General features: G+C 40.1%; 1 protein-coding gene across 10 annotated transcripts in view; it reads right to left on the reverse strand.

Moving 5' to 3' along the window:
- Window positions 1-6,502: 6,502 nt before the first annotated feature.
- TNKS1BP1 (tankyrase 1 binding protein 1) overlaps window positions 6,503-27,993 on the reverse strand; it is a 33,933-nt gene continuing 12,442 nt past the window's right edge. For 4 of the 10 annotated variants that reach the window (XM_039341164.1, XM_039341165.1, XM_039341168.1 and 1 more), the window contains exons 5-11: window positions 26,441-27,859; window positions 22,756-24,455; window positions 17,359-17,737; window positions 17,099-17,240; window positions 15,699-15,832; window positions 15,261-15,412; window positions 13,199-14,389 (exon numbers count right to left, since the gene is read on the reverse strand). In XM_039341164.1, the coding sequence (XP_039197098.1) occupies window positions 14,302-14,389; window positions 15,261-15,412; window positions 15,699-15,832; window positions 17,099-17,240; window positions 17,359-17,737; window positions 22,756-24,455; window positions 26,441-27,859 (4,014 nt within the window). In that variant the 3' untranslated portion in view covers window positions 13,199-14,301. Of the gene's footprint in view, window positions 6,954-8,816; window positions 8,896-13,198; window positions 14,390-15,260; window positions 15,413-15,698; window positions 15,833-17,098; window positions 17,241-17,358; window positions 17,738-22,755; window positions 24,456-26,440; window positions 27,860-27,993 lie in introns of those variants that run through there. The other 6 variants (XM_039341171.1, XM_039341173.1, XM_039341172.1 and 3 more) reach the window with 4 other exon arrangements.

Raw genomic sequence — 27,993 nt, forward strand, 5'->3', positions numbered from 1 at the left:
GTTGAAAAGGATGTGGGGGGGGCACATCTGAAAGCTCCACGAGGCCTTAATAGAATAGACTTGTTTTAGCAAGAATTGGTAGCACAGCTGCTGTTTTTGTTGCTACAACTCCTTCAGTATTGGAAAGTTATATCATTCCTTTAAAATCCATAAATGAGAATAGCTGTTCATTATTTTTCATATGGGGTATTTGTGTTTTTAAGATTAAAAACGGAATGGAAAAGGCAAGGAAAAGAAGTATTGCTGATTTGACCCAAGTGGTTTAATGGGATAAACTACCAGATACCCTTACTGAACATAAGCAGAGTGCTATAAATCAAAAAGAACTTGGGAATTTTTTTTTTTGTTACTCTGTTTAGAGCAAAGTCATACTTCCCTGTTCATGGAACAGCATAAAGAAGGGAAAGGTTTCTATATGAAAAGATTTGCTGTTCAGCTGAAAGTTGGTCAACCTTTTTTCCTTCGGTCCATCACCTTTCTATTTCTGTCACTTTAAACTCTGTGCTGCAAATGTGCAATGTAAGAAAAAAATAAACCTGACAAGAGATGGGGGTGGGGAGAGGAAATGGGATGGAGACAGGAAGGGAAGTCAGCAAAAGAAGAAATGGGTTCTGAGCCCAGGACATAGCAAGCAAAATATTTATAGTCTGTCTCACTGTAACAATAAGGGGATATGAATAGCAGAGAATCCCATTCTGGATGAGGAGTGACTTAAGATAGTAAGAAAGCTTTTAAAATGCGTGTGTCTTCCTTTAGGAGCTCAGCGAATCGTGATACAGTTAAGACATTTGATGACAAACAAGCCATAATCCAGCCATATTATTGTTTGCAGCAAGGAAAGGAAACATTCTGTCTCTTAGCCGTCTTAAATTATATGAACCCTTGCCATTCCCATATAGCTGGAAATAACAGGAATTTAATTATCTGCCTTTCCTCTGAGCTTATGTCAGCAACCATGGGAATCAAGGTGGGCTTGAGTCTGTCTCTTCACTGTCCCAGTCGAACACCTTAATTACAGGTAGTCCTTGACTTACAGCCATAATTGAGCCCAGAATTTATGTTGTTAAGCGAGACATTTGTTAAGTGAGTTTTGCCCCATTTTACAGCTTTTCTTATCACACTTAAGTGAATCGCTGCAGTTGCTAAATTAGTAACACGGTTGTTAAGTGAATCTGGCTTCCCCACTGACTTTGCTTGTCAAAAGGTTGCAAAAGATGATCTCGTGACCCCGGAACATTGCAACCATCATAAATATGAACCGGTTGTCAAGCATCCGAATGTAAATCACATGATCATGGGGATGCTGCAATGGTCATAAGTGTGAAAAATGGTCATAAGTCACTTTTTCCAGTGCCGTTGTAACTTTGAACGGTCACTACATGAATTGTTGTAAGTTGAGGACTACCTGTTATTACATGACACACTAAATGGGTCAACTTCATGTTGACCTATTTTACTGAGAGAACTCAGCCAGTACAGTGTGCAAAACCATGACTACCTAAACAACTATAGGATCACAGGCACTGGATTTTTCCAAATCATATGGATGTAATTAACTTAAAAGATAACAGATGAATGGTAAGTCAAATTCAGTTCAGTATCTGCCTTTGGTGAGGGCAAAACACTAGGTGCTTTGCTCTGCATTGCATATCAGAGGTGAAAAATGAATGAAACTTTTGAAATGGACAACAGAGCCCTTGACCTGACCTGACCTCATATTCTTTCTGAGCAGCCTCTAAATAATGGCTTTTTCAGCTTTTAATATTATCTGACATACACCAAGACCAGCAGTTTTTATGTCAACAGCAAACCTGTGTATCATAATCCTTAACAGGTTATGACAGTGATGCAGCTATACTTCTTAACAATTACAGAATAAGGAACATGCTATTTGTGCAACATGGAAATGGATTGCTGGTTAAATTTAATTATATTGACCAGATAGTCACTTTCTGTTAAACCAGTGGTTCTCAACCTGTGGGTCGGGACCCCATTTGGGGTCGAACGACCATTTCACGGGGGTCGCCAAACAATGCAGTCCTCCATTTTTTTTCCCTTTTCCTTAGCTGTGCTACTCCCTTTTATTCTATTGGCTTTTGAAAGCCAATAGAATAGACTCTCTTGAATAGAGTCTAATTCTATTGGCTTTCAAAAGCCAATAGGAATTGTCCAGGCTGTCTCTGCCCTGCTGAGCCCACCAAAAGTCCCATTCTGCAACGGTGCTGCACCAGTTGAGTAGTCCTCAATTTACGACCGGTTGAGTAGTCCTCGACTTATGACCGGTTGGGGGTCGCGGCATTAAAAAGGTTGAGAACCACTGTGTTAAACAATCAAAAATATGTTTTAATAGTTGAAGTTTTGCATACAGTGCATACAGGCCGTTTCTTCAGTGACATTCTGCTAGCTACTTTAGTATACAAAAATTATTTCAAAATCAGCAGTTAAATATATTATTAGTATTGTCCAAAGCCTGCACCAGCTTATGGAAAAAGTTTAATAATCACTACCAACAGGAAAAGAGCTTGAAAACTTTCTCAAATTGATGCCTTTATATACTTTTATAGACTAGCACAATGTATGTGGTTTGTAAAACATACTGGTGGAATGTCTGGAGCTTTTTTGTTTACTTACAATAGCATTCTTAATATAAATTGAATACTATACGTAAGGTTGTGTGAATGTGGGCATAAAAGGTATTATTTCACATGAAGCTACTTTAATACTAATGTAAAAGTTATGTAGAAAAGATGCCCCTGGATGGACTAGTTTATTTTCCACTCAGAAATCCATTGACCCTGATGGCTAGCAATATCATGCTTCCATATGGTCATATCTGACATACATCTGTGATGCCATTTCTCATATTTCATCTGGAAATCCCTGCAGAGATTCTAGCATGAACCCTGCAGGAAATTCTGTGGACCAAATGGACAAGACTGAAGGGAGAAAGTGTTAACTAGAACACATTTTTCAAAAATGCCCCTGGAAAGAAGAAAATAATACTGATAGGACTTCAATAGCATTCAAATTATAAATCTTTAAGATTTATAATTAATTATAATTTTATAATTAATTAAGATTTATAAAGTTACGAGTTGAAGTGTCCAAATGGAGAAAACAATATTCTTTAGATATGGAAAACTGAGACTTTGTGGGTAAATACAGCTGTTAACTATAATATTGGTTATAATGATGGATAGAAATATAAGCCCAGATCATTGCAAATTTAAGTTTGACATAATTGCTTGGGATTTGCCATTAGTTTTAGATTGAAAAATAAAGAGGTAGACCAGGGGTAGTCAACCTTGGCTCTTTATGACTCGTGGACTTCAACTCCCAGAATTCCTGAGCCAGCACAGAACAGCTGGCTCAGGAATTCTGGGAGTTGAAGTCCACGAGTCATAAAAGAGCCAAGGTTGACTACCCCTGATGTAGACTCTGAAATTACCCACATAATCTCATAGGTTGAATAGGGGACTACCATTCCCATCCTCCCTGATGACTCTATTTGGTTGGCACTGCAATTGATCATCTGGATACTACAGGATACCTGCTAATGTGTTATTAACACTTCAACTTAATTCCATTTAAAAATAACCTGTTATTTCGGTGTCTAGCACAAGATGTTAAGAGAATCACCTTAGCAGATATTTTCTATTTAAACCCAGAAATTTGGGCTGTTGCTGCTAGCCTTTTTTTCTTCTCTAGAGTAGACCTCTTTTTTCTCTCACCACTAATTTGTCTGTTTGCATTCCCTAAATGCAGGGCAAGACTTATTTGCAGTTAAGTTTAGCAAGTACAACAGTGGCCTCTGCTGACTGAAATGAACAGTTACAGGCAAAACCTGCAATTCAGAAATTGCATACTGAAGTAAGCAATGAGATAGATGAATGCTACAGTATGGAACTCCACCCCATCTTCAATTAAAATTAAGGACAAAATAGAAAGTTATCTCTCAGCTATATTTCCCCTAAGTTTAACAGATGAAGAATGTCGATTTACAGGAACCAAAGTTCAGAATTCTTCATTGCAGTCATCAAGCTGGTTGATTCCAAGTCAGACTGAATACAAGTATCTTTTAAAAAACCATACATAAGAAACCTATTTGTATCCTTACATAAGACAGGTAGGATCAACAGAGCATGCCCTATTTCCAACAGTACTATGTATACCCAGTTTAGGAGCTCAAACATTGTTGAGAGGAAAACACAAAATTTCATAAAATGTACAAATACATTTTGAAGTTGGTTAGCACGCATACCCTAAGGATGTGGTTTCTTATGTAATGTAAATACATCAAGTTCCTGATTATATCATGACTATGGAATTACATTCCTGGATAAAAATCCAGGAAACACACAGGAAAGTCAATGTGAAAAGACGGTATACAAATGCACATTTTTAAAAATGTGTCTATCACATGTACTTACTTACCAGCAATTTCTTGGCTGATTCAGCCACAAGAGTTGTGCCTCACACCATGCTACTCTTGAATTAACCACACATTGTTTATTTGTGCATCTATCCATGCATCTATCTATAGTGTTGGCTGTTTATTTAAAGAATCAAGCATCTGTTCATTAAGTACTTTATTGAATAAATATTATGAATAAACAATCAGGTGTTTAATCAAAATAAAACTCGGCAAAGCTCTTCTTCGTAAAATGGAACCCACAAGGCCTAGCTCTTTTGCCAATCTTAGCCCAGAGAAGGATTACTCAAAGATAATGGAATTTGCAAAAAGAAAACAACTTGCAATATGATGTACCCCAGGGTCAGGTCATAATCAGCCAGTCAGCCACACCTCCATCTAGTGCAAGGGTGTCAAACTCAATTTCACTGAGGGCCGCATCAGCATTGCGGTTGCCCTGGGGGGGGGGTGTGGCCAGAGTGGGTGCAGCCTAATGGGTGGGCGTGGATGGAGTGGGTGTGGCCTACTGGGTGGGCATGGCCAGTTCTACATCATTCGTATCAAGGGTGTCTATGGGGGGCCTGGGCAGGAGTGAGACAGATCGAAGGGTCTCTGGCAGAAGGGGGTGGGACCGGGGCAAGTGCCAAGGCATGGTCCACTGGGGCAAGTGCCAAGATGGCCACCACAAAATTGTACATTGGCTCCCGGCTGGCCTGGGCCAGGACCAAGGCAGCGGGGGCGTTCCCTCAGTTTCCAGGATGGCTTCATGGTCCACATGAAACCACTTTGCGGGCCGCATCTGGCCCTCGGGCCTTGTGTTTGACATGTCTGATCTAGTGTGTTCAAATCTATTTAGCAGAGTTCCTTCAACGTTAGACACTTTTTAGACTTCTGTAAATCCCTTGGGTTTTGGGAAGACTGCTTAAATGTCCTTCCAGTGAAAGTGAAATATCTTTTGGCTACCCAAGATTCTTGAGAATGAGTCTGCTCAGCCATGAAGTGCCTCCCTTCAGTGCATCTGAGTCCACCAGACTTCCAGCCAGGACCCAAATTATTCCTCCAATCTTATGTACTGCAAAGTAGAACAGGCATCTCACAGCTTTATTCGCAGTGCCTTTCACCTATAAAGTTTTTTTTCTTCCCTAGATGTCTGAGTGGCTTTTAAGTCGTAGGTGTGCATAAATGAAGATGATGCCTGAGACATTGTACACAGGAGGAAATTGTACTTTTGCGTTGACATATGCATATATGGGAGAAGAGAGGGACTGGGTATGTGGGTGTGTAAGCACATTGACATCAGCACGTGCAGGTGTAGGTGCCCTCAGGCTTCAAGAAGTGTCATTTCCCAAGAACAGGAAACAAGTATGCAATTTGATTGAGAGGGTAACAGTTCTTGTTATGTACTTCTACATCCTTCAAATGCCTGCAAGAGGTATGTCAATCTTCTCCCAAATCAAACATTCATTATGCTGGAAGCTTTCAGTGAATCAAAAGACATTCCTCCTAAATTCCCAACAAACAAACAGTCTGCCCCTGTGCTTTAAAAATAAGAAATAAGAAATCTCAAAAAGCAAACCATTTCATCTACAAAAGGAAAACATCCCTCCACCAGCATTTTGCTTTAGCCTTGTAAGCTGCCCAGCTCTAGACCAGTGGTGGCGAACCTATGGCACGGATGCCAGAGGCGGTACTCAGAGCCCTCTCTGTGGGCACGCGCGCCATCGCCCCAGTCCTAGGCCTTCAGCTGGGTTTTATAAAACCTTTTCGCTTTAGGCCTCCACCGCCGTGTACAAAAAAAAAGGTTCAATCAATCAGTCAATTTCAACTTCTCGCAGGAAAAAAAAATCTTGCAAAGTTGGAATTGATTGATCAAACTTTTTAGTCCCACCCAGTTACCACCGCAGCCATGCCCAGCCAATGGGCCACACCCACCCGGCACCAGATGATGCATAAGTGGGTTTTGGGTTGCAGTTTGGGCACTCAGTCTCTAAAAGGTTCGCCATCACTGCTCTAGACTATGTTGCCAAGTAACAAGGTTGGCTCTGGAAACAGATCAAAGGATTACATTTAAGCAAATACGACAGCAGGGCCTTCGTAGCCATAAAACCTTTATTTATTTGTTTCAAGTGACTGAGGGGGAAACAATCCTTCCCTCTTTGTCTGAAATGCAATATATGGCAGCAGAGAGAGAGCGAAAGCCTCACTTTCTTGTCTTGCCTCCCTATCTTAGTGTGAAAGAAAAGGGGCTAGTGCCAAGCATGTTGATTACAAAAAAAAAAAAAAATTCATAAAATTATATGGAGCACAAGAGGGGGGGGTGGAGAAGAAATGGGAAATATAATGGCAAAGAGAATTGACCGCCGTATGCATGAGTGAGTGAATGTGATACAAAGTGCATAAATGTGCTTCGTCCTCCCTCTTCCCACAAATCCCTTCCCTCCCCCAAATCCCTCCAAGATGTCAGATGGGAACTCCGCCTCTAACCCATAAAATGCTGACCGGAACATCTGCTGTTTAAGGCCCCAGAAGTAGGACAGCATATCTGCAACAACAACAACAGAAAAAATGACAAGAATTACAAAAATTGGCAGGACCCTCTGCTGAAGCACTCGATCCCTCCTACACAATTGGGATTAGTCACTCGAGTCTAATTCACGGGCAAATGTTTAGTCTCCCCTGCAAACAAGCACAGTCCTTGGAACAATTTAATTGTTATGTAGCAAGGTGACTTTTCTTCAACTCTTTTCAGTTATGCATTGTGTCCGATCCCCTGTGCAGTACATTTGGGACAAGGGCTTCTATGGAAAAAGACTCTGCAACAAAATAGTTTAAAACCAGTGTTTCTCAACCTTGACAATTTTAAGACATGTGGACTTCAACTCCCAGAATTCCACAGCCAGCATTGCTGGCTGTGGAATTCTGGGAGTTGAAGTCCACATGCCTTAAAATTGTCAAGGTTGAGAAACACTGGTTTAAATCAAGGGCTAGTGACTTTTTCAGATTCTGCTACCCAAACATCACCTCAAAATATTTTAGCACAAGACCAATTAGCTCTAACTGAAATTATGGCATCTTGTGAGCTCTTGGCATTCTCATTCAAGATTCAGTGGGAATTTGATAATATTTTATTCCTGTTATTGCTACTATTACTACTACTACTATTACATGGGTGCTTTGGCAGGAACTGACTTAACTGGACAAAGCACTAGCATGAAAATTCAGTTAAAAGCGAGTCTATCAAAGAAGGGCAAGTAAAGTACATTTATCAGGTGATTTATCAGGCCACTCTGCACTGGGGGACATTATTCATGCATTTCTATGGTAGGGAATGATAATATAATAACTGCATAAACCAGCAGAATGCTGATTCTTGCAAAACTATTTCCAAGCACGTTTCCTTTGGGTCACATCATATGATGAGCTCCCGGATTGTTTTTTTTACCCAGGCTATTCACACAGAAAAATCACAAAGAGGGTCTGTAAATGTCACCATGGCTCAATTCTGTTAAAATATGGATACTGATATCTGGCTGCTGGTAAAAGAAAAACTTAGGCTATTCCATTTTGCCTAACTGCAGAGACTCAAACAAGTAAGAGAAAGAACATAATGAATCCGGAGAATAATATATCTATTTAGGATGCAAGAGTGCCATTTTAGGCTCAGCTGCAATGCATCCAAAATAATATATTAGTGTAGTCTCCCCCCTCCTCCCCCCCCCCCCCCCGTTCAAGCAATTCTAAGAAAAAAAATCTGTCCTCTAGTAATGCTGGGCTTCCATCGGAACAAAAAGTTGAGAGAAATATATGGGAAGCCCAATCTCATAGCACTGTTTTAGTAAAAGCCAAAGGAGAATATAGACAGTGCAAAGTTTTGCCCAGAAAGTTATCTCTGATCTTCAAAGAAATTAACTCAATTCACATTGCTACATTGTATCAGAGGATGCAAATATTCCCCCAGAATCAATTCATTAAAAAAACCAAACTGTAATCTCAACTATGGAATGCTAATGAAAATCTTTTGACACTGCAAATGTATCTCAAGTCAGAATGTGATGAAGCACATGGAAGAGATAAATTTAGGATTTATGGATAACGACAATTCAGAAATCTAACAGATACTCTTATATTCTTCCAAACTTGTCAGCTATGAAGAATGTTGGGAGTTTTAGTGCCTGATCTTTCTTAGGGACAGCAATTCCAGGTCTTTGAGCAGCCATAAGCACTTCGTTGTGGGAACCCTGGCCCAGCTGCCAAATTCCACAAACATTATTTGCAGCTGCAGAACCAAAATGCCCAAGTGTGCAGTATGGAGCATATTTAATGATTCCACTGCACAACTGCAGGCTCAAATTGCCAGATTCAAGGGAAGCTAGATTCAAATCTCCTCCCAAGACAAGATACTTGCCTGAAGGTTGGCTGGATCTCAACTCTTCTTCTTTTTCAGCTTCAGAACCTGCAGCCAGTTGGGTGAAGAGGTTTCTGATCTGAAAATCAGAAAATAGTTAAAAAAATAAGAATGGAAAATATAAGGGCCAAGATATGAATGTAATGTTGAATTATATTCTAAAACTTTGGAGCCCATCAAAAAATGAAGAACTTGTTTCCTGGGCAGCAGCTAAAGAGATTCTTTTACTCTGGTGAAAAGATTCTATGCCATCTACACACTACACATCCTCTTCACGACCTGTTTTCCTTGTTACCTTCTGGGAGGAGGCTTCGTGGTATCCAAAGCAGAACATCCAGATTCAGCCAGAGTTTCATTCCATACAGCATTAACCTTGCGAACTCTCAAGCTTCCTCCTTCCATCAGTGGTTCTCAACCTTTTTAATACCGCGACCCCCAACCGGTCATAAGTTGAGGACTACTCAACTGGTCGTAAGTCAAGGACTACTCAACTGGTACAGCACCGTTTGCAGAATGGGACTTTTGGCGGGCTCAGCAGGGCAGAGACAGCCTGGACAATTTCTATTGGCTTTTGAAAGCCAATAGAATTAGACTCTATTCAAGAGAGTCTATTCTATTGGCTTTCAAAAGCGAATAGAATAAAAGGGAGTAGCACAGCTAAGGAAAAGGGGGAAAAAATGGCGGACTGCGTTGTTTGGTGACCCCCGTGAAATGGTCGTTCGACCCCAAATGGGGTCCCGACCTACAGGTTGAGAATCACTGCGTTATATATTCAAGATGGAATCAAAATATTTAATATTTATTTGCTACGTATATGTAGGGATATGGGTCTATACGTATGTTGTTCATAGTATGTTTAGGTGTGTGTCATGTATGTGTTTCACTTTGAGAGCGGGCAACTAAATTTCATTTTTGATGTGTGCCATCGTGCCCACAGTATAAAAATGACAATAAAGGTTATCTTATCTGACTTAAAATCCTGGATAGACGATACCACTTGATTAAAATTAATTTGTTTAGGACTTAAACACTGTCATACAGTATATTTGCTTCCCTCCTCCCTTTCTGTTCATTCGTGTGTGATTCTCAAGAGACTGACTGGACAAGTCCCTACAGTTTTCTTGGCAAGAGTTTTCTGAAATCTGAAAAATCTTGCCAAGAAAGATTGTCGCTGCCTCCTTCTTGGGCTGAGAGGAAGTGACTGGTCCAAGGTCTCCCGGGTGGCTTTGTGCCTAAGGTGGAACTAGAAGTCACCGTCTCCCAGTCTCTAGCCTTAACCACTAGACTAGACCAAACTGGTTCTCACACCTGGTTTAGTTATATGTTAATTTTAATTATAATTTTCAATCTATTTTCCAGTTTTTTTCATTTTGCTCTCTCCTTTATTCCTTTTTTTTTCTCTTGGTTATTATATTTTTCTCTTCCGTTATTGATGGAAAATAAAAACAAACACAAAAGTAATAGTGTGGCTCTGTGGTATACAATACGAAAAATGATTTTATGGTTTGGAAGCAAGCTTGAGCATGTGTAGATTTTCCTTTTCACCCAACATAAATGCACAAATGGACCCTCCAATCCACTCTACCCTACCCCTCTCCTCTCTTCAGAAAATAAATAGTTTTTAAATGTTGACCAAGTAGCCAAGGAGAACCTCTAGAAAGAGCATTCAGTATGTCAATTATGCAGACATTCCAATATAGACTGAACAAAAATATGTTAACAGTTATATTTATTTGTTTTCTACCTTTGTTTACTAAAGCATACTGAACGGACTTATAATAAAGCCCAGTATAATAATACAAACCACAAACAGAAATCAATAAAATAAATCAAAGCAACAACTTAATAAAAAACTAGATTTGTGAATGCTCTCTAAAGCAATCGACCTTCTGAAAGGCAGACAACGAAGAAACCGAACACGCCCTTTGAGGGCTCCTCTGCATATCTGCACATTTGTTTTTTGTGCCTTCAATCAATTTGACTCCTGCCAATTGCCTGGACAAATTCTTGCAGTTTTCTTGCCAAGGGTTTTCGGGAGTGGTTTGCCATTGCCTCCTTGCTAGAGCTGAAGAGAATGGTGATACACTGGCTTTGTGCCCAAGGCTTGACTAGAACTTACATTATCCTGGTTTCTAGACTGGTACCTCAAACACTATTATGGTTCTGCACATTAGTGGCCCACATACTACTTCGCAAGGACAGAAACAAACCAAATCAACCTCAACCAGCTCTCCATAAAGGCAAAAACTGCCTGACTCATCTTTCTCTGCATCAAAAGCATGTTTTCTGATTTCTCCTGAAAGACGTGCAGTTGAGTTATCAGCCTGCTTTGCTTTAGTTCACTGTGGATAAATGCCATCCCTTTAATTTTGCTACAGCAGAAACACCAACCTCCCTGCAGACACTGATTCTGCTCACTATGCCTATTTCATCCTGAGCTGCTTACTTGACAGCTCCCTCCTGAAAGTGCCTTCCTTTGCTGGATTAGTGTTTTTATATTTGCTGTTTGGTTTGGTCAGTGGGCTTGCAAAATGGTGAGTCTCTAATTTATTTATTTATTTGCTTTGTTTCATTGGTTCACCAATGGATCAGTAAAATGACAACAGTTCTGTCATTTTCCCCTCCTAGAACACGTGACAGGAAGTATAAAAACTGGAAAAGGAGAATCATTAGATAAAGTTTAGAAGGGAAAGGTAGATGGAAATAGATCAATGAAAGACAAGCTTATAAAGCAAAATGGCTGCTAGATTCTGGAAAATAAGAAAAATAATTTTAAAGGATTAGATTTGTGCTATGCAACAAGTAATCTGGAATCACCATTGTTACGCACTACAGATTTCACAACAGCGTTGGATTTTCAACAGAAGGACTGTCCAAATGGCAAATCCCTAAATCCTGAACTTTGGTACTATGCTAAAGATAGTGACAGGCCTCTCAAAGGCTTATAACTTACAAAAAAAATATTTTCTAATGGATGAGTGCAGTGTGGAAAACTTATCACAGGAAGGTGCAGCACTGGAAATGATTGGGCGGATCCATGTTTTCTATTCAAAGCTTAATCCCTGAAAACTGAAGCCCAAGAGGTATTTCAGCATGGGTGGTGGGAGAACAGTAAGAGAAAGAGTCGGTGTGAACAGCTTTTTTGATGCCAGTTCTCTGAATAGTCCACAGGACCAACAAAATGACATCAGAAGATTTACTTCAGCCTTCTTCCCTCAAGGCAAGAAAAGCAGAGAAAAAGGGAACATGGTTCTCTTCTCACCCAACTCCCCTCTTGCCTGGTACTTGAGAAGCAGGGTAAGAGAAAGGGAAGGAGGAGGAGAAAAATGGTTCCTTTGCTCCCATCACTGTATGGGGTCACTCTGCGAGGTTGGAGAACTGACAGTGGAAGGACAGGTCTCTTCTGCCAATAAGCTAGATAAAAGGAAATGTTCTTTGCCTCTTTCCCTCTGGGCTTTCTTTTCTGTTGCTGAGGCAACAAAGGAGTTGGTAGTGCTATTTAATCTGGCAGCTTTCTGCCAGCACCCATATTGGATAGTGGCAGTTAGTGAGAAATGCTCCTAGACAGGAAAACACACTCAATCTTCCTTGTGCTCTCTGACAACCAAAGAATACGGAGAGGATTGCCCAATAGGAATATATGTATTTTTTAGAATGACATTCTCCATCTGAACTTTCTCAGAGGTTCTCTTCTGCCACAGAGCTCCTCTCAGTATTCTTAATAAAGGTATTACATATTCAGTTTTACATATATATTAACACCAGCTAGGATAGTGTATGCACAACACTGGAAAAATGAAGAAACCCCTACAGAGGGAAATATAATTAAAAAAATACTAGAGTGTGCAGAAATGGATAGATTAACATTAAAAATTAAAGAAAAAGAAGAAACTGAATACTGTATGACATGGGAGTTGTTTTACCAATGGTTAGCTGACAGAAACAGAGATTAGAAAGTTGGAAATGTGAGAAAATGTGGATTATATGAGGAAGATCTATAGCGGATTAATAAATGTTTTTTTTAAAATATATATATATATTTTATTAGATTTTATATGGGTAGGAAAAAGGTGGGGTCGGTGCAGGTACAGGAAAATCGGGATAAAGGGGACAGCGTATGGATAACTACAGTAAATACGTAATTCAGCGAACAAGCAGTTGTCCGGGTCTTCATATTGAGTATTATTGTTTATATAATACTAGACATTTATAAGAATAAATCAGTATAGTTACAACTGACATTTGGTAAAACACTAATATTCCTTTAAATAATTAACATAGTTGATAGCATAACAACTATTTCCAATCATCAACCTTAATACTTAATATAATAAAGCTCTAAAATCTCGTCTTATTCTAAGGTGTTTCAACCCACTGATAAAATTTTCCCCAGGTTTTATAAAAGATTGAATCTTCTTTCTCCTTCATTTCCAACGTTAATCTGTCCATTTCTGCACAATCTAGGATTTTCAAAATTATAATCTGGTCTGATGGTAGGTTTTCATTTTCCAAAATTGTGCAAATAGCGGATTAGTAAATGTTTTGATTGTTATACAATTAATGTCAATGCAGAAAATACTATTTTTAACAATATGATTGCTATTTCCTAGTATATGATTGTATTTTGACAAGATTACGATGAATGTGATGATTATCTCTGGTCCAATAGTCTACGTTTATATTCTTTCTTTTTGCTCTGCACAATCTTTAAATCATTCCTATGGCATTGCAGGATTTAATCTTTCATCATTCTCTAGAATTTAAAAGAAGTCTTCCAAGTTTTCACCAGCCTACTTTGTAAATCCCATAGAGAGGCAAAGGATTTCTTATTGCAAATGTTCCCGAAAAGATCCTTTTCTTCCCATAAAGAGGCATTGTCCAGAATTTCTTATTGTGGCTGTTCCATATCCAGATTCTTTTCTTGATTTCTCTTTTGTTTTCCCATTTTGCTCATGTGAATTTTGTGGTCTTCCATACCCTCAAACTCTATAATGTCTATGTCAGGTAAAAGTTTATTTTTTTTTCTCCTTGTCTTCTAAAAGATGTTAATTAATATTTCAGCCCATGTAAAAAAATATTATGATAAGAAAATGTTATAGCCAGTTTAGTCATTTTACCTCTTTTCTGCCTGGTCTTTTAGTTCCTTCTGGTATCCATCTGCAACTTTCAGCAAGCCTCAGTTCTTAACAGGGATTTCGTTCCATTTCAGTTGTTCCCCATGAGCATATTATTTGATTATATACTTGTTTTTCAAATCTTACAACAAAAATAAGGAATATTCCAAATCTCTCTGTCTCCTTCAACTCCTGGCACTTAAACCTATAGAAGACTGCTGTTTTACAGTCTTCTCAGGGAAACTGCCATTCAAAGCACTTGTGGGTGATCTCCCAACGTCTTCGGACAAATTCAAAGGTCTGGTCCATTCGCCAGTCTTTCATTCTGCACAGTGGCCATCTGTCAGCCAGGATTCACACTAGAAGCCTTCTCAATCTAAGTTTCTAAAGACCACTTTTTTTCCAGGTTGCTCAGTGCATTTCATTGTGACATTCCATATAGAACCAGAGCAGGATAAACTAGAACCAGAGTATAGATAAGTTAAATCATCATTATCCAAAGCTAATTTTTCTTCCAGAAGGCTTGGGCCCTCAAACTCAGGACAAAAATTAACAATATTCCTAGAAATATGACATTATTGACACATTGCACCACTATGAATATGCTTCTGAGGTGGTGCTGGCCTTAAACTAACAACAAAACATTGCAAAGCTTAAGCAAAGAATTCCAGAATGAACGTATTCAAATTTTTGCAGGGACTGAGCTAAGAAACTATAAGAAAAAGTTCCTGAAAACCCACATGGCTCACAAATACCACAGAGATTCCAAGTTAATATGATACCCTTATCATCAGTAGTTCTCAAAAATAGGTTCAAAAAGATCCGCTTTGCAGAAGGAATTTGCCGTTGGAGTAGGGCTGGCACTGACTCATAAGCTCAAGTCTTACCCTAGGGTGAAATCTAAAGATTTTCATGCCTGGTAGAGTCCTATGTTAACCACCTGCTATCACACAAAGCGGCTGAAGGCAGGACAAGAAGCAATGGATGGAAACTAATCAAGGAGAGAAGCAACCTAGAACTAAGGAGAAACTTCCTGACAGTTAGAACAATTAACCAGTGGAACCAGTGCCTCCAGAAGTGGTGAATGCGCCAACACTGGAAGTCTTTAAGAAGAAACTGGACAGCCATTTGTCCGAAATGGTATAGGGTTTTCCCGCCTGAGCAGGGGATTGGACTAGATGACCTCCAAAGTCCCTTCCAAGATGATGATAATGATGATGATGATGATGATGATGGATCCTAGAATACTGAAGCCAAATGTGCTTCTATAGCCTCCAGGATTCCTTTACCTGCAATTTTCCAGCCCCTCTTCCTGTACAACCATACCTACCCTGAGGATTTCTCTGGCTTGGGTGGCAGCACCAGAGGCTTCCCACTAGCGCTGCCCATCTTGCATGATTTAGAACGCTGTACAGCAGCCTCCTTTGCTTCTCCTTGGGGTTCCCCTTCCTCAGCTGAGCGGTTTCTCCCTCGCAATTTAGCCTAGGGATCAAGAGCAAAAGAATTACAAGCCGGCCCTAGCAAAGCTCCAAGTCTTTGCTAATAAGCTATCCCATACTTCCTCTTCATTATCCTCCTCTTACTTTCATTACACCTTAACAGGCTTAGGAGATCAGAGGCTTGGGTCCCTGTTACACCTTAATCTCCCAATCCCACAAACAAACTTGATTTCACCTTGGGATGATCTTAACAATCCAGTTTCCATAAACCAATCTGACAATATATTCTAATTTCTTCTGTTTTATCCCCAACTTCCTTTACATCTTACCTTCAAAGCTGAAGGACTGAGGCCTGGGAAGAGGGCTACCTTTACCCCCTTGGACAATGGAGAGCTTCGTGACTTCTTGCTCTTTGTCTCCTCGTGGACCTCTTCATCAGAGACTGCAGAAACTAATTGGGGCTCTGGGGAGGGGCGAGAAGAGAAAAATCCAGAAAAATTAATGCACAACAAACCATAAAACCAAAATAATGGCAGACAACTTGGAAAAAATTTTGGAGCCTACAATAAAGGCTCAAAGGCAGCCATCTGACAAGTTTTATCCCTCACCTCCCATTCTCCTCTATTTTTAGATTGCATTTATTTATTTATTTATTTATTTATTTATTTATTTATTGACTACTTCTAGATCATTAGGCAAGAGACCTGCCTTCATGGACTCCTTCAAATATCAAGTACAGCGACGGCACTGGAAAATAACAGATTTCAGAACTTCAGTAAATCATTATTAATGCATTATGATTGGTAAGTCCTGACTTAGGGCAAAGTATAGGTCAGTGATAGCAAACCTTTTAGAGACTGAATGCCCAAACTGCAACCCAAAACCCACTTATGTATCACCGGGTGCCGGATGGGTGTGGCCCACTCGGTGGGCGGAGCTACAGTGGGCTTGGCAGACTGGATGGGCGTGGCCACTGGATGGGTGTGGCTGCAGTAGTCATGGCAGATTGGGTGGGCATGGCCGGGATGGGCCTAGCCACCTCGATGTTGTTTATGGGGAGGGACACCTGTGGGAGCTGGGCAGGGTTGACGGAGATCCAGGGGATCTCTGGCAGGTGGGATGGTGGGCTCCCCAATGGCGGCTCCAGGCTGGCTAACCTTAGGCCAGTGATGGCGAACTTTTAGAGATGTGTGCTGGGGCGATGGCGCATGCCCACAGAGAGGGCTACGCGTGCCGCCTCTGGCACGCGTGCCACAGGTTCACCACCACTGGTATAGGTGGTGCCTTCTTTTGGAAACAGGTAAATCCATAACTAACAGGTAACTGTAATTGTAAGTGGGAATGATCTTGGGAGTCAAGAGGAAGAGCTGCATGCTAGGCAAAGGTCATTTAACAAGGTAGTCAAGCCCACAGAAGGAATGCAGGTGTGGCAAACATCTCAAAAGGCACCTTTCTAGTTTCTTGAACTGTAAAAGCGGGGGGGGGGGGAGTGAAAGAGATGTACTTTCAGATTTGCAAGATTATGTTAAAGAATCCTTAAAATAAAGAAAGGGCTAGTACTTCTTGATGTGCTCCTTTTCTGGACTCTCTCACGAGGCTGACATTAACATACACAATAGCTTCAAGGAACATGCTGCACACAAATGACAGAACCAAGCCAAGCGTATAGACATAACACTGATACGGAAAATCAGTAATTCATCCCCAGATCAGCCTGGTGGCATTTTACCTGTAGAATCTCTGAACATCCAGCTGTTCCTATCATTCTCTAACACAGTACCTCCTGCTCGGGTGATTGGGGCTCGATGACCCCGCTTGCGCCCCAAATTTGCACGGTCCCGATGTGCACTATTATCAAGAACATCCGTATCCTGCAAGCATAAAGAAGTCAAAACAGGACATATTTGTAAGATGGTGTTATTTAGGATTTAATTACTAAATTACTAGAGCCTTCTTATCTTTCAAGTAGCCACTCCTGGTAGTACTTGCCTCCAAGAAGGTGAAATTTTCTCTTGTTAATGCTTCAGCTCCCTCCAAATCGTCCTGGGAAATGGGTTGTGTGGCTTCACTTTCACTTTGCTCTTCAGGATGCTGCCTCCAATTTCCACTGTTCGGCTGGCTGATGCCACCATCCGTGTCAGATAAGACCTCTCCTACATCCTCCAGTGGGAATGGAGATGGCCTAATCTTGTCAGCTGCCGGCACCAGCTCACTGGGCAAGTTATTCAGTTTCCTTTTTTCTTCCGAATGGCAGCTATGGAAAGAGGCAGGCCTCTTCTGCTGGGCCTCTGGTCTGTTGGCACTTCTGGAAACCATTCCTTCCAACAGGCAGCTGGGACTGGACAGGCGCTGACTGTGGCATTTTCTGCTTGAGTTTGAGATAAAGAGACAAAATAGAATTCTTAACAAGGTTTCATTTCTTTTAGTTTGCTGTACTTGCTTCTCTGCCATCAACGAGCCCCAAATTAAACTACTCCCTTTTAAAAAAAAAAATGTTTTGTACGACTAAGCTGCACAGTCAAAGCGAGAGGGAGGACTTTCCAGATATAATAAAGAGATATACTGAAGTGGACAAGAGAGGATTCAAACATACGCTTATCAATAACAAAAGCAGTATAAGCATATTGAATATGAATCATTACAAAAATCACAAATCTTTTATAAGGCTGTACCACTTCAAACATGCAGATAAGATTTAAAAAATCCAAGACAACTAAATATTACACAGAAAGCAGAAGAAAATAAAATTTTATACTTCATTTTACCCTCAAGCGAAATATAATAGTGACTTTAGAAGTGTGACTTCCACAGTGAACTATAATTACAATATCAACCCCCTTTGTATGTAGTTTGTAACTCACAAGCTTGCAATATGCTGGCTTAAAGTCTTCTTGACTTTTTTTTTTCCAGAACAGTCAAACAATAGATACAGATACTCTGTACCAAGCACAGAATTAAGTCCCCACACTATTCAATGGGGCTGCAATCCTAAAGTCTTCAACTTTACTGGACTTCCAAATGGCCAATTATAAGAACCACTGGTCTAATGGTGATAGCATACAATATTCAGGCCCATTCTAGGCGAGGAGAAAGTGAAAATGACAATGGTTAGGGCAGCGGTAGGCAACCTTGGCTCTTTTATGACTCGTGGACTTCAACTCCCAGAATTCCTGAGCCAGCATGGCTGGCTCAGGAAATAAGGTTGCCTACCCCTGGGTTAGGAATGTTATATTTAAACAAAAGGCAGAATTCAATAAGCCTTAATTAAGGAGTTAGAATAAAGTTTGCAGTGCAGATATATTCCTACACTTTAAGTTGTCTATGAAGTTTAGAATTTTTTTTAGTCAGATGTTGTAATAATGTGGAAAATGGAAGTCAGACTGAACAAATCTTAAAGATGAAAAGGAAGAAAAATGAAAGACAAGGATTTTTTTTCCAGAGAATTTTTTTTTATATTGAATAAATTACTATCACCTTTAACCATGAAAAGTTTTTGAAGACTCTGAGGGTTTTAAAGGTCCAAACACCAAAAAAAGAGATTTTCAACATGTACAGCAATTTATACAACTGTAGTTAGCACTGTCCACCTAGTAACTTGAATGCATGAACATGCGCAAGTAAATAAACAGGTACCATGAACATGTGCAAGTAGATAAACAGGTGTTCTGTGCGCCTTTAGCATATAGCAGGGGTAGGCATCCTTGGCTCTTTTATGACTTGTGGACTTCAACTCCCAGAATTCCTGAGCCAGCATGGCTTAGCTTGGAAACCTCTCCCTTTTCCCTCAGCATGGCTGGCTCAGGAATTCTGGGAGTTGCAGTCCACGAGTCATAAAAGAGCCAAGGTTGCCTACCCCTGGCATATAGCCATGCTGGCCACATGACCGTGGAAATAGTATTCAGACAATGCTGGCTCCCTCAGCCAAGAAACAGAGATAAGCACCATGCTCTAGAGTCAGACTCAATTGACAGGGAAACCTTTACCTTTTACCTTGAGGTTAGCACTACAATTCTGTATCAGAAGTTGTATTCTCTACTTATGGAAGATTCTTTGTGTCCTATGCTTGTAAGACATTTTATGGAGTCTTACAATATAAAACTCTTAAACTCTTAAATAACTCTGAGCAGCTCACACTTCTTGTGAGCTGCTCAGAGTTATTTAAGATGGGCAGCCATCTTTTAAAAAAATAAAATAAAAATGTATCCATTGTCTGATGGCTAATTGATTCTATTCTCTATATAGTGTTTGCCATAATACTCCTCTAACAGCAGGTCTAATAACAAACTGAAAGCCCATCTGATTCCAGGTATGCCACATTAAATTTGGCATAATATGTAAAGTAGTTCAGGATTCTCTTGCTGAAGGTTATTATGCTCTTAATCTCATTATACAAAATTGGGCATCACTCTCCTAAAAAGTCTCAAGGATAGGGAAAACAGTTTTTTGGCAGATTAGAATTAAGTCTTTCTCTTCTCCCTTACTCGCTTCCCTCAATCTTTTTATTCTGAAAATAATTTCCTCTTGAGCAGTTTTCCTTTAACTGTTAAGATTGTATTATGTATATGCAACAGTAAACGCAACCTGTTAATAAGACAGGAAAAACTGGTTATGATTTCTTGGAAATACAATCTGGAGGGTGATTGAGAGGGGAGGACTGACATAATTAATAGAGTGAACCTTGGCATGTTTAAATTAAGCTGCCAAAATATACCCTTCAATATAGGGTTATCGCACAATTTGAAAATATCTTACCAATCCAGACTTGAGTTGGAAAGAGCAGCCGGATGGCCTTAATATACAGAAGGCTTCTTCTTCCCTACCTATTCAAACCAACTCAGCCAGTACTTGTCCTGAATAAATCTTTAAGCATCATAAGTATCATGAACTACATGGTGGCAATTTTCAACTATTTAAAATTGATTAACTTTTCCTCTCCAATATCTAGAAATACATGGAGAACATGATTTGATGACATCGAGAAATGTGCTGCATTTTTACTGCTATGTAGATTTCTTTATAAAATTATGCAGAAGCACTTTCTTATATGTTCTTCCTTTCATGATGTCAAGCAGTGAGGGCATTATGGAAGAATAAGCCAAGAATCTATATGCCTTATTCCATGCAATGAGATGAATTCCTCTAACAGTAGGATACAGAGAAAAATTGATGATAAGTCACAGAAAATGGGATATAAACACGAATGTTGCATACAGTATGCAAGCAGAAAATGGGCCCAATGTCAGTGCAAGACTGAGAAAAAGAGAATGACAGAGATAAAAATAGCGGGCTATAATTCTGCATTCCTGTCAAGCTAACTTGTTTTCAGAAATGTTATTTCTTCAGTAAAAGCAACAGTCATGGTCCCAGAATTGAGAATCTCCATAGGGTAGTTCTGTTCCACTACTTTGGCAAAAGACAAAACTGTTCCGTTATTTCTTACCACCCAGATTATTTCTTCCTTTGGATGTGTTACCGCAGAACAATCTACTAAATATAAAATGAACAACTCCTCAGGATAGGTGAGAAATTCCTACTGCAACATTACTCCACAGCTGTTCTAAATCTTCAGCCTCTATCGAGGTCGAAAGGGTTCAATAGGAAAGATATATTAAGGTCATATCAGGATACGGCTCAATGAACATTTATGTTAGCTATGAGTCCTTGCAAAGCACTGCTTGTTGTCATCAGTCTCGCAACATTACATTATACATTTTTTTACTGGAAGCTGTGTGACATTTCATGCCAAGTAGCCTAAGTAGCAGTAGATCAAAACTGGAATGTGAGGAAGGGTGCTAATGAAACTAATCACTGAGAAGCTGTCATGTAAGAAGATCTATGATCAGGAAAATAGGCAAGTCAATAATAGTCAAAATATATGTATTAAAAAGAAATAATGTCATGATCTGCTTAAGAGAATGGATTCTGAGATTCCTAGGTGTTACTAATACCTTATACATTTTGAGAAGAATTTATGCATTTGCTAGTAGAATGCAGAAGAAATTTGACACTATTAGCCAGAAATTACTGATTAATATTGCTTTTGAACTATGATCCATCAACTTTAAGAATCAAAATTCAAGCATTGTGGAAAATGGAAAAATATCAGCAAGATCAAGGTGAGATGTGGGTCTTATTGTAGGTAAAATATGCTGAGAAGAGATAAGAATGAACAAGAATACATTGTAGGAAAAAATGGATATTATCTTGCATTCACCTCAGAGAATACAAGAATGAGACAGGAGAGATCACCTTCAGAGAGAAAGAGTTGGCTGATATTGTGCAAAAAAGACTAGACCTTGCAGATACAGACAGCTAAACTCAACACTGAATGGAATTTAAGTCCCTTTGCCATCCCTTTTGCTGAATATGGCAGCTACCCAAGACCAAATAGTACAATGCATGAACTACTGATCATATAGAACAGCTCTTGCAGAAAACCCAAGACTAACTTTACATTTACATTTACGTTTGGAGCAACTCAAACTGACATCTGTGTATTCATTTTGCAGCAAAGTTGGTATCCTGCTACATTTTCTCAAGTAGAAAATCAGAGAAATATTAACCATAACTACTAAATCTACAATTGGGGCTTTTGGCCAGATTACATAGAATGCCAGAAAACACAGCTTCAAGACTCATTAGATACCATTATTTCTCTATGCTTGCCTCTCTCCACATTAACAAAGAGGATATAGATTAGCTTTCCCCTTGTGGTTATCCAATCACTCTTAAATCTCCTTGTTTTATTATTTAATAGACAATTTATGGATATATATATATATATATATATATATGATTTTAAACATCAGTTCCCAATGACCCTAGCTAGCAGTTGTAGTTTGACAATAAGTGAAAAATACAAGTTATTTCCCACTTGGCTTAAAACAGCATTCCTCAGCCTACACATTAATCAAAGATGTGGCCTTCAATTTCTAGAGTTTCAATTCATCACAGCCTTACTGAGAATTCTGGAAATTGAAATTACACATCTTTTGTCCAGTTGGGGTAGGCTGTTTTAGACAAGACTAGAACTAAAATAGCAACCATCTTAAGTGTGAACTGAACTGTGTTTCCACAGAACTGCAATCTGGGCATTGCAGATTTGGATTCTTCCAACGCTGTCTGACTTTCAGACCAAGTTGCAACATACTTCATCAAGTCTACATTACAAGGAACTATATAGCACTGCATACACTAATAACTGGTAATTTGCAGGGATGAAAGGAAGCACAGCCAAATACAAGATATGAGCAATTACTCATCATTTACCATAACTGATTAACAAATAAATGCAAGAGCAAAATTAATTTCTACTTTAATTCCTTGTGTTAGTCCATCCTTTCCTTCTTTGCATCTCAGCTATCAAATAACTGTAACAGTCTTTACCTCTCTCCAGATACTGGTGTTGCTCCTTGATGCTGCATCACATCATCTTCTAAGCCAGTAATCTCCAAGTGATGGCTCTCATCCCTATATACCACTTCAGTCCCATCCAAAGCCTTAGGCCTCAAATCAGATACATCTGCCTTTTTAGTGTCAGATACATCCATATCGTTAATTAAATCTGCTTGTCCAACATCAGGTTCTCTGCCTCCTGCATTCACCGATCTTGTATTTGATGTGGCAGATGAAGTTTCCATGCCAAAAGGAAGGTCCCAGTCAAGCTGCTTCTCCACAGGTTTTTTATAAGCTTCTAAGCTCTCAACTTTTAAATCACTGGAGATAGCCAAATCCCCAATGTCAAGATGTTGAATGCATTCAGATTCACCTTCTCCAATTCCTCGGGGTTCATCCATGGACAAATTCATTAAATTCCCAGCCTGATGTATTAGGTTGTCAACTGATTCCTCTAAATTGACTGTGACTTTTTGATCAGACAAACCCAGTGAGCCAAATCCAGGTATTAGATCCTGTCTGGTAGTATCGTTCTGTTCAGTTTCTGAGAAATTAGAGTCTTTGATCCAATCTCCTCTACCAGGAGCAAAACAATCTTCTTGTGGTTCAAATTTATTCAGGCTATATTCATCAGACCAGATTGGTCTTTGAGCATAGAATTGTTGATTGTCCACCTCCATTTGAGAGTTACTGCCTTTGATGCCATTGTCTTTTTCAATACTACAACCTATTTCACCATCATATTCTTTGACTTCGTCAGGTTTATCAGCACTGAACTCATCATCTTGGTTTTGAGCAATTCCTGTTTCACACCTACTAGGCCAGTCAGACTGTTTGACATTCAATTTAGACTCTGGATAGCTGCCATCATCAAAGCCATATGTATCTGGTCTTGAGTCCTGCTGAAAACTAAGCTGAGATTCTGGATTGTTCTGAGGTTCACTAGACTGTTCCACTTGATGAGCACTGAACTCTCTTTGTAGTTGACTGGTACCACTGCCAGAATCAGATTCACTAGGCCAGACTAAATGGCTGGCACTGAACACAGAAACTGGGGTGCTGTCATCTGAATGTTTGACACTGAGCTCTGTTTCCAGCTGGCTCTCAATAGTGCATTCGCTAGGCAGCTTTGCTGATTCGGGGCTGACATCTGATTCTGGACAACTGATATTTTCCATATATTTGGGCCAGGCAGTTGTTTCAGCATCATCATCATGATATTGGCTGTTCCAATCTGTCTTCTCAACTGCAACAAACTCACTGCTCTGTTGATCACTGCCAGCACTGCAGAGTTTTGGCCAGCCCGGCTTCCTCACGTAGGGTTCTGCGTCCTGACCCTCAGCAGCACTGATGCTGTATGTGCTGCTCCAATCTGATTCCTCGGTTGGATGATCAGCACAATGGCTACCATAAGAAGCAAGCCACTCTTCCTGCCCTGGACTGGCTGATCCTCCTGCCCATTCTTGCTGGCTGGTACCAAATTCCATATCCTGACCTTTGGCATTACCAACAGTGTATGAGTTTGGCCAGTCCTGTAAGCCAGTGCCAAACTCTCGATCCTGTTCTGTTTCTCCGAGCCATTTCACTTTGGTTACATCGGCAGTCCAGCCCAAGCCAAAGGTATTAGAATGATCAGCACCTACAATGCCAAACTCGCTATGAAGGTCCTTCCGTGACCATCCCAGAAGATCCTAAAAAATAAAAAAGAGAAAAAGAAAAAAAAAACCAAGGCAAATGGGAAAATTGAATGAGATTGTTATGGACAAAGGGTTGGGATAATAAATTAGAGGGATGTGAATCACAAGAAGTACACATTAAACAAAGTGAAGAAAAATAACCTAGGAACCATTCATATTTTACTTTAAAAAAAAATCAAAATATTTTAGCAAAAGTCCATATTTTAAACACAAAAGATCCTAGTTTCAGCCTTGTATGCAAGTAGTCCTCGACTTACGACCACAACTGAGCCCAAAATTTCTATTGCTAAGCAAGCGAGTTTTGCCCCATTTTGTGATCTTTCTTGTCACAGCTGTTAAGTGAATCACTGCAACCGTTAATAACATGGTTGTTAAGTGAATCTGGCTTCCCCATTGACTTTGCTTGTCAGAAGGTGATCAGAAGGTCGCAAAAGGGGAATCACGTGACCCCGGAACCCGTGCAACAGTCATAAATAGGAACCAGTTGCCAAACACCTGAATTTTGATCATGTGACCATGGGGATGCTGCAACAGTCGTGTGAAAACCGATCAAGTCATTTTTTTCTGTGCTGTTGTAACGGTGAATGGCCACTAAACGAGCAGTTTTAAGTTGAGAACTACTTGGAGCTAGAAAAGTCCTTTGGCAACCATTTTTAAATCATTCAGATATTAAAGAGGTAAAAATGTGTGGTTCTCCAAATATTGCTGAACTATAACACCCAGCAATTTCATAATGGGCAATGTTACTGGGGCTGCTCAAGAGTTATAGTTCAACATAATGACAATTACAAATTCTCTACTTTGTGTATGGACCACTGACTTTCAACTAGGGAATCAGGATCAACAGCTAGGACAGTCTAACATATAAATGTTCGGTAAAACCTTAAACGTTTGATCCAGAAGTAAAGATTAGAAATAAAAATTAGCCCCAGTTGTGAAAAATCCAAAAGTACTGATGAGACAATACTGAACTAGATGGACAAAGGGGCTCTGACTTTTCACAGTAGCTTTCTACATTCCCAAGCTATGCATGAACTGTTTGTTAATGGGAGCCATTTCCCACAATAAGATATTATCTGTACATGTGATTCATGTATTACAATCCTATTTACCATTAGACATGCATCGATAGGTTTGAAAGCTATATCCAATCATGCATAGATGCAATATATTACAAATATCAAAGATACTACTAAGGCTCATGTTCTGAAACAGAAAAGCACTCTGAAGTATAAAAAAAATTGTAAAGATGAAATATGCCAATAAAAATAAACAATCTCCTTTAAGAAATAATTCAGATATTATGGCAAGAAAGGTGAGGAAAGTATAGAGGAGTTTATATAGCCCAATCAAAATTTCCAATTGGAAGGTTAATTTCCACTGGAAATTACTGAAGTCCTAAATCTATCAGCCCACTTGATTTTTCATTCTTTCAGAATGGCATCCATGGGACCTTAATGAAATCAAATTGCGCTCAGTAATTGATGTACTGTATATAACTTAAATCTTGTTAACTAAGAATTACATTCACTTTTGGACAAGACTGTAATGGATCCAAACAGTAACTTCTTAATAACCAAGAGGTCCAACAACCAAGAGTATCTTTGATGCACAAAGAGAACTGGGTCTGGGAAGAGGAAAGTTAACTTCACCCAGATGACTGGAGGATTATCTCATATGGCAGCACCTTTTGGCTCAGTCTCTGCTCTTGTACATTCTGCAGCCACCCAACCAGTTTAACTACTTTGTAGCTTACTTTAAAAAAGGCAGCCTGCTGTTCTTAAAGACAAGCCCTGGCTCAGTCATCTAACTGGGCAGGAATGTTTACTCATCTAAACATGCTCGTGTCCATTTAACGCCTTATATGCCACGTTCTTAGGTGCACAGGAAATTTGATGCCAGTAAGATTTTCTTGTCACAATTCTTTTTGAATAGAATACTGCCTTCCATAAAATTAATACTGAGTACAATGTTTTTACCTGTGGTCCTGTGGGGTCTTCCACCTGGGGTGTATTTCTCTTTGTATCATCAGCGCTAGGTGGAGGAGATGCCAGAAGCTCATCTAGCCAATGTGAATTAGGATTAGGTTCAACTCCACCCAGTAGGTCAGAGTTACCCATCTTGGCTTCCTGTGCCATACCCAGGGCATCACATTCTTCCTGACAGGTATCAGCAGTCTGCACCTGGACACCTTCTGAGAACAAGATGCAAGGCTCTGCAGGAGGAGCACTTTGCTCTACACTTGGTAATGGCTCCATTGCTCGTAGAGCCTCTTCCTCGTGGTTTGGGGGAAACTGGAGGAAGTCATCATGATCCTCTTGCAAAGTAACCTCTTCAGCCACCACTGGGTCCTTTAGATTAGGGCTACCAATCTTTCTCTGAACAGAGGGACCACCAGGTGCTGACAACTCAAGAGTAGATTCGGTTTCTAGCTGCCCCTCAATCTTCTTCCAGTTCCTTTCAGATTCCTTATTGCCACTGGGCTCACTAGCCTCAGTCACCTCTTCCTTCCCAATTTGTCCCTCTGAACCTGCCTCTTGATATGATCCTTGAAGGGGAGGGATCTCTCCGCCCAATTCTGCTTCCAAGAGGTTGTCATCATCGTGTTCCTGAATGGGAGAGTTGAGAGGAGATAGTAATCTCTTCCCACCCAACTCCAGTCCCTGATTAGGGAATGACCATTCAAATGACTGTGACAGACTCCAACTAGACTCTCCTCCTAAAGTCTGCACTACTGATGGGTCCTTCTCTCTTGGCAGTGCAGCTAAGGAGCCGCCTAGTTCTTCCCTAGTCATTTTTTTACCCTGTGGTTGCACCACCCCCTCTGAAGCACGCCGCTGAGTTAGCAGGGGAGCCTTGTCCTCAAGAGGAAGAATGTGTGCTTGGTTTTTGAGATAATCTTTTTCCCTGTTGAGTAGGGTGTCTGGTATGCATGAAGGGGACCCTGGAGGCTGATCAGAACAAACATGGCATTTTGAAAGAATGCTAGGGGAGCCAGGGGATTCCGAGACTCCCGTAAGACATTGGCGAGACTGCAGATTATATTCGATGGGCGAATGGATCAAACTGGCAGTATGCTCAGGGACAAGAGGGACCTCAGGGTGTCTTGCAGGAACCTCTGCCAAGTCTGAAAGCAAGGACTGTCCTGGAGCAGTCTTAACAGGGGATCCTGGAGGCCAGGTATCTGCAATGGTTACAGGGGAATCTGCAAACTGAACGTGACTGACAGAGTCTACCAGAGGACTTCTGGAGGATTTATCAGACCCATCAGGGGAGCCTGGTGGAAGCAAAGCTTCACTACATGGGACATCTGTTGGAAGGTATGGAGCACCAGGGGGTTGGGTTGTTTCAGAAGGGGCATCAGGAGATCCGGGTGTGACTCTGGAAGAGAACTTGGTCTGGGGGGAAAGAGACACACAGGAAGAACAAATTAAATTACTTTCTTTTCCTGAAAACGTCCAAAACCAGCTAGCAAAATCTTAGAACTTGATCATCTTGCATCCTACAACCCAAGGATTATTATTTAGAATAT

Source organism: Crotalus tigris, unplaced genomic scaffold (assembly GCF_016545835.1).
Source record: "Crotalus tigris isolate CLP2741 ecotype Arizona unplaced genomic scaffold, ASM1654583v1 scf7180000017764.6130737, whole genome shotgun sequence".
Lineage (NCBI taxonomy): Eukaryota > Metazoa > Chordata > Lepidosauria > Squamata > Viperidae > Crotalus > Crotalus tigris.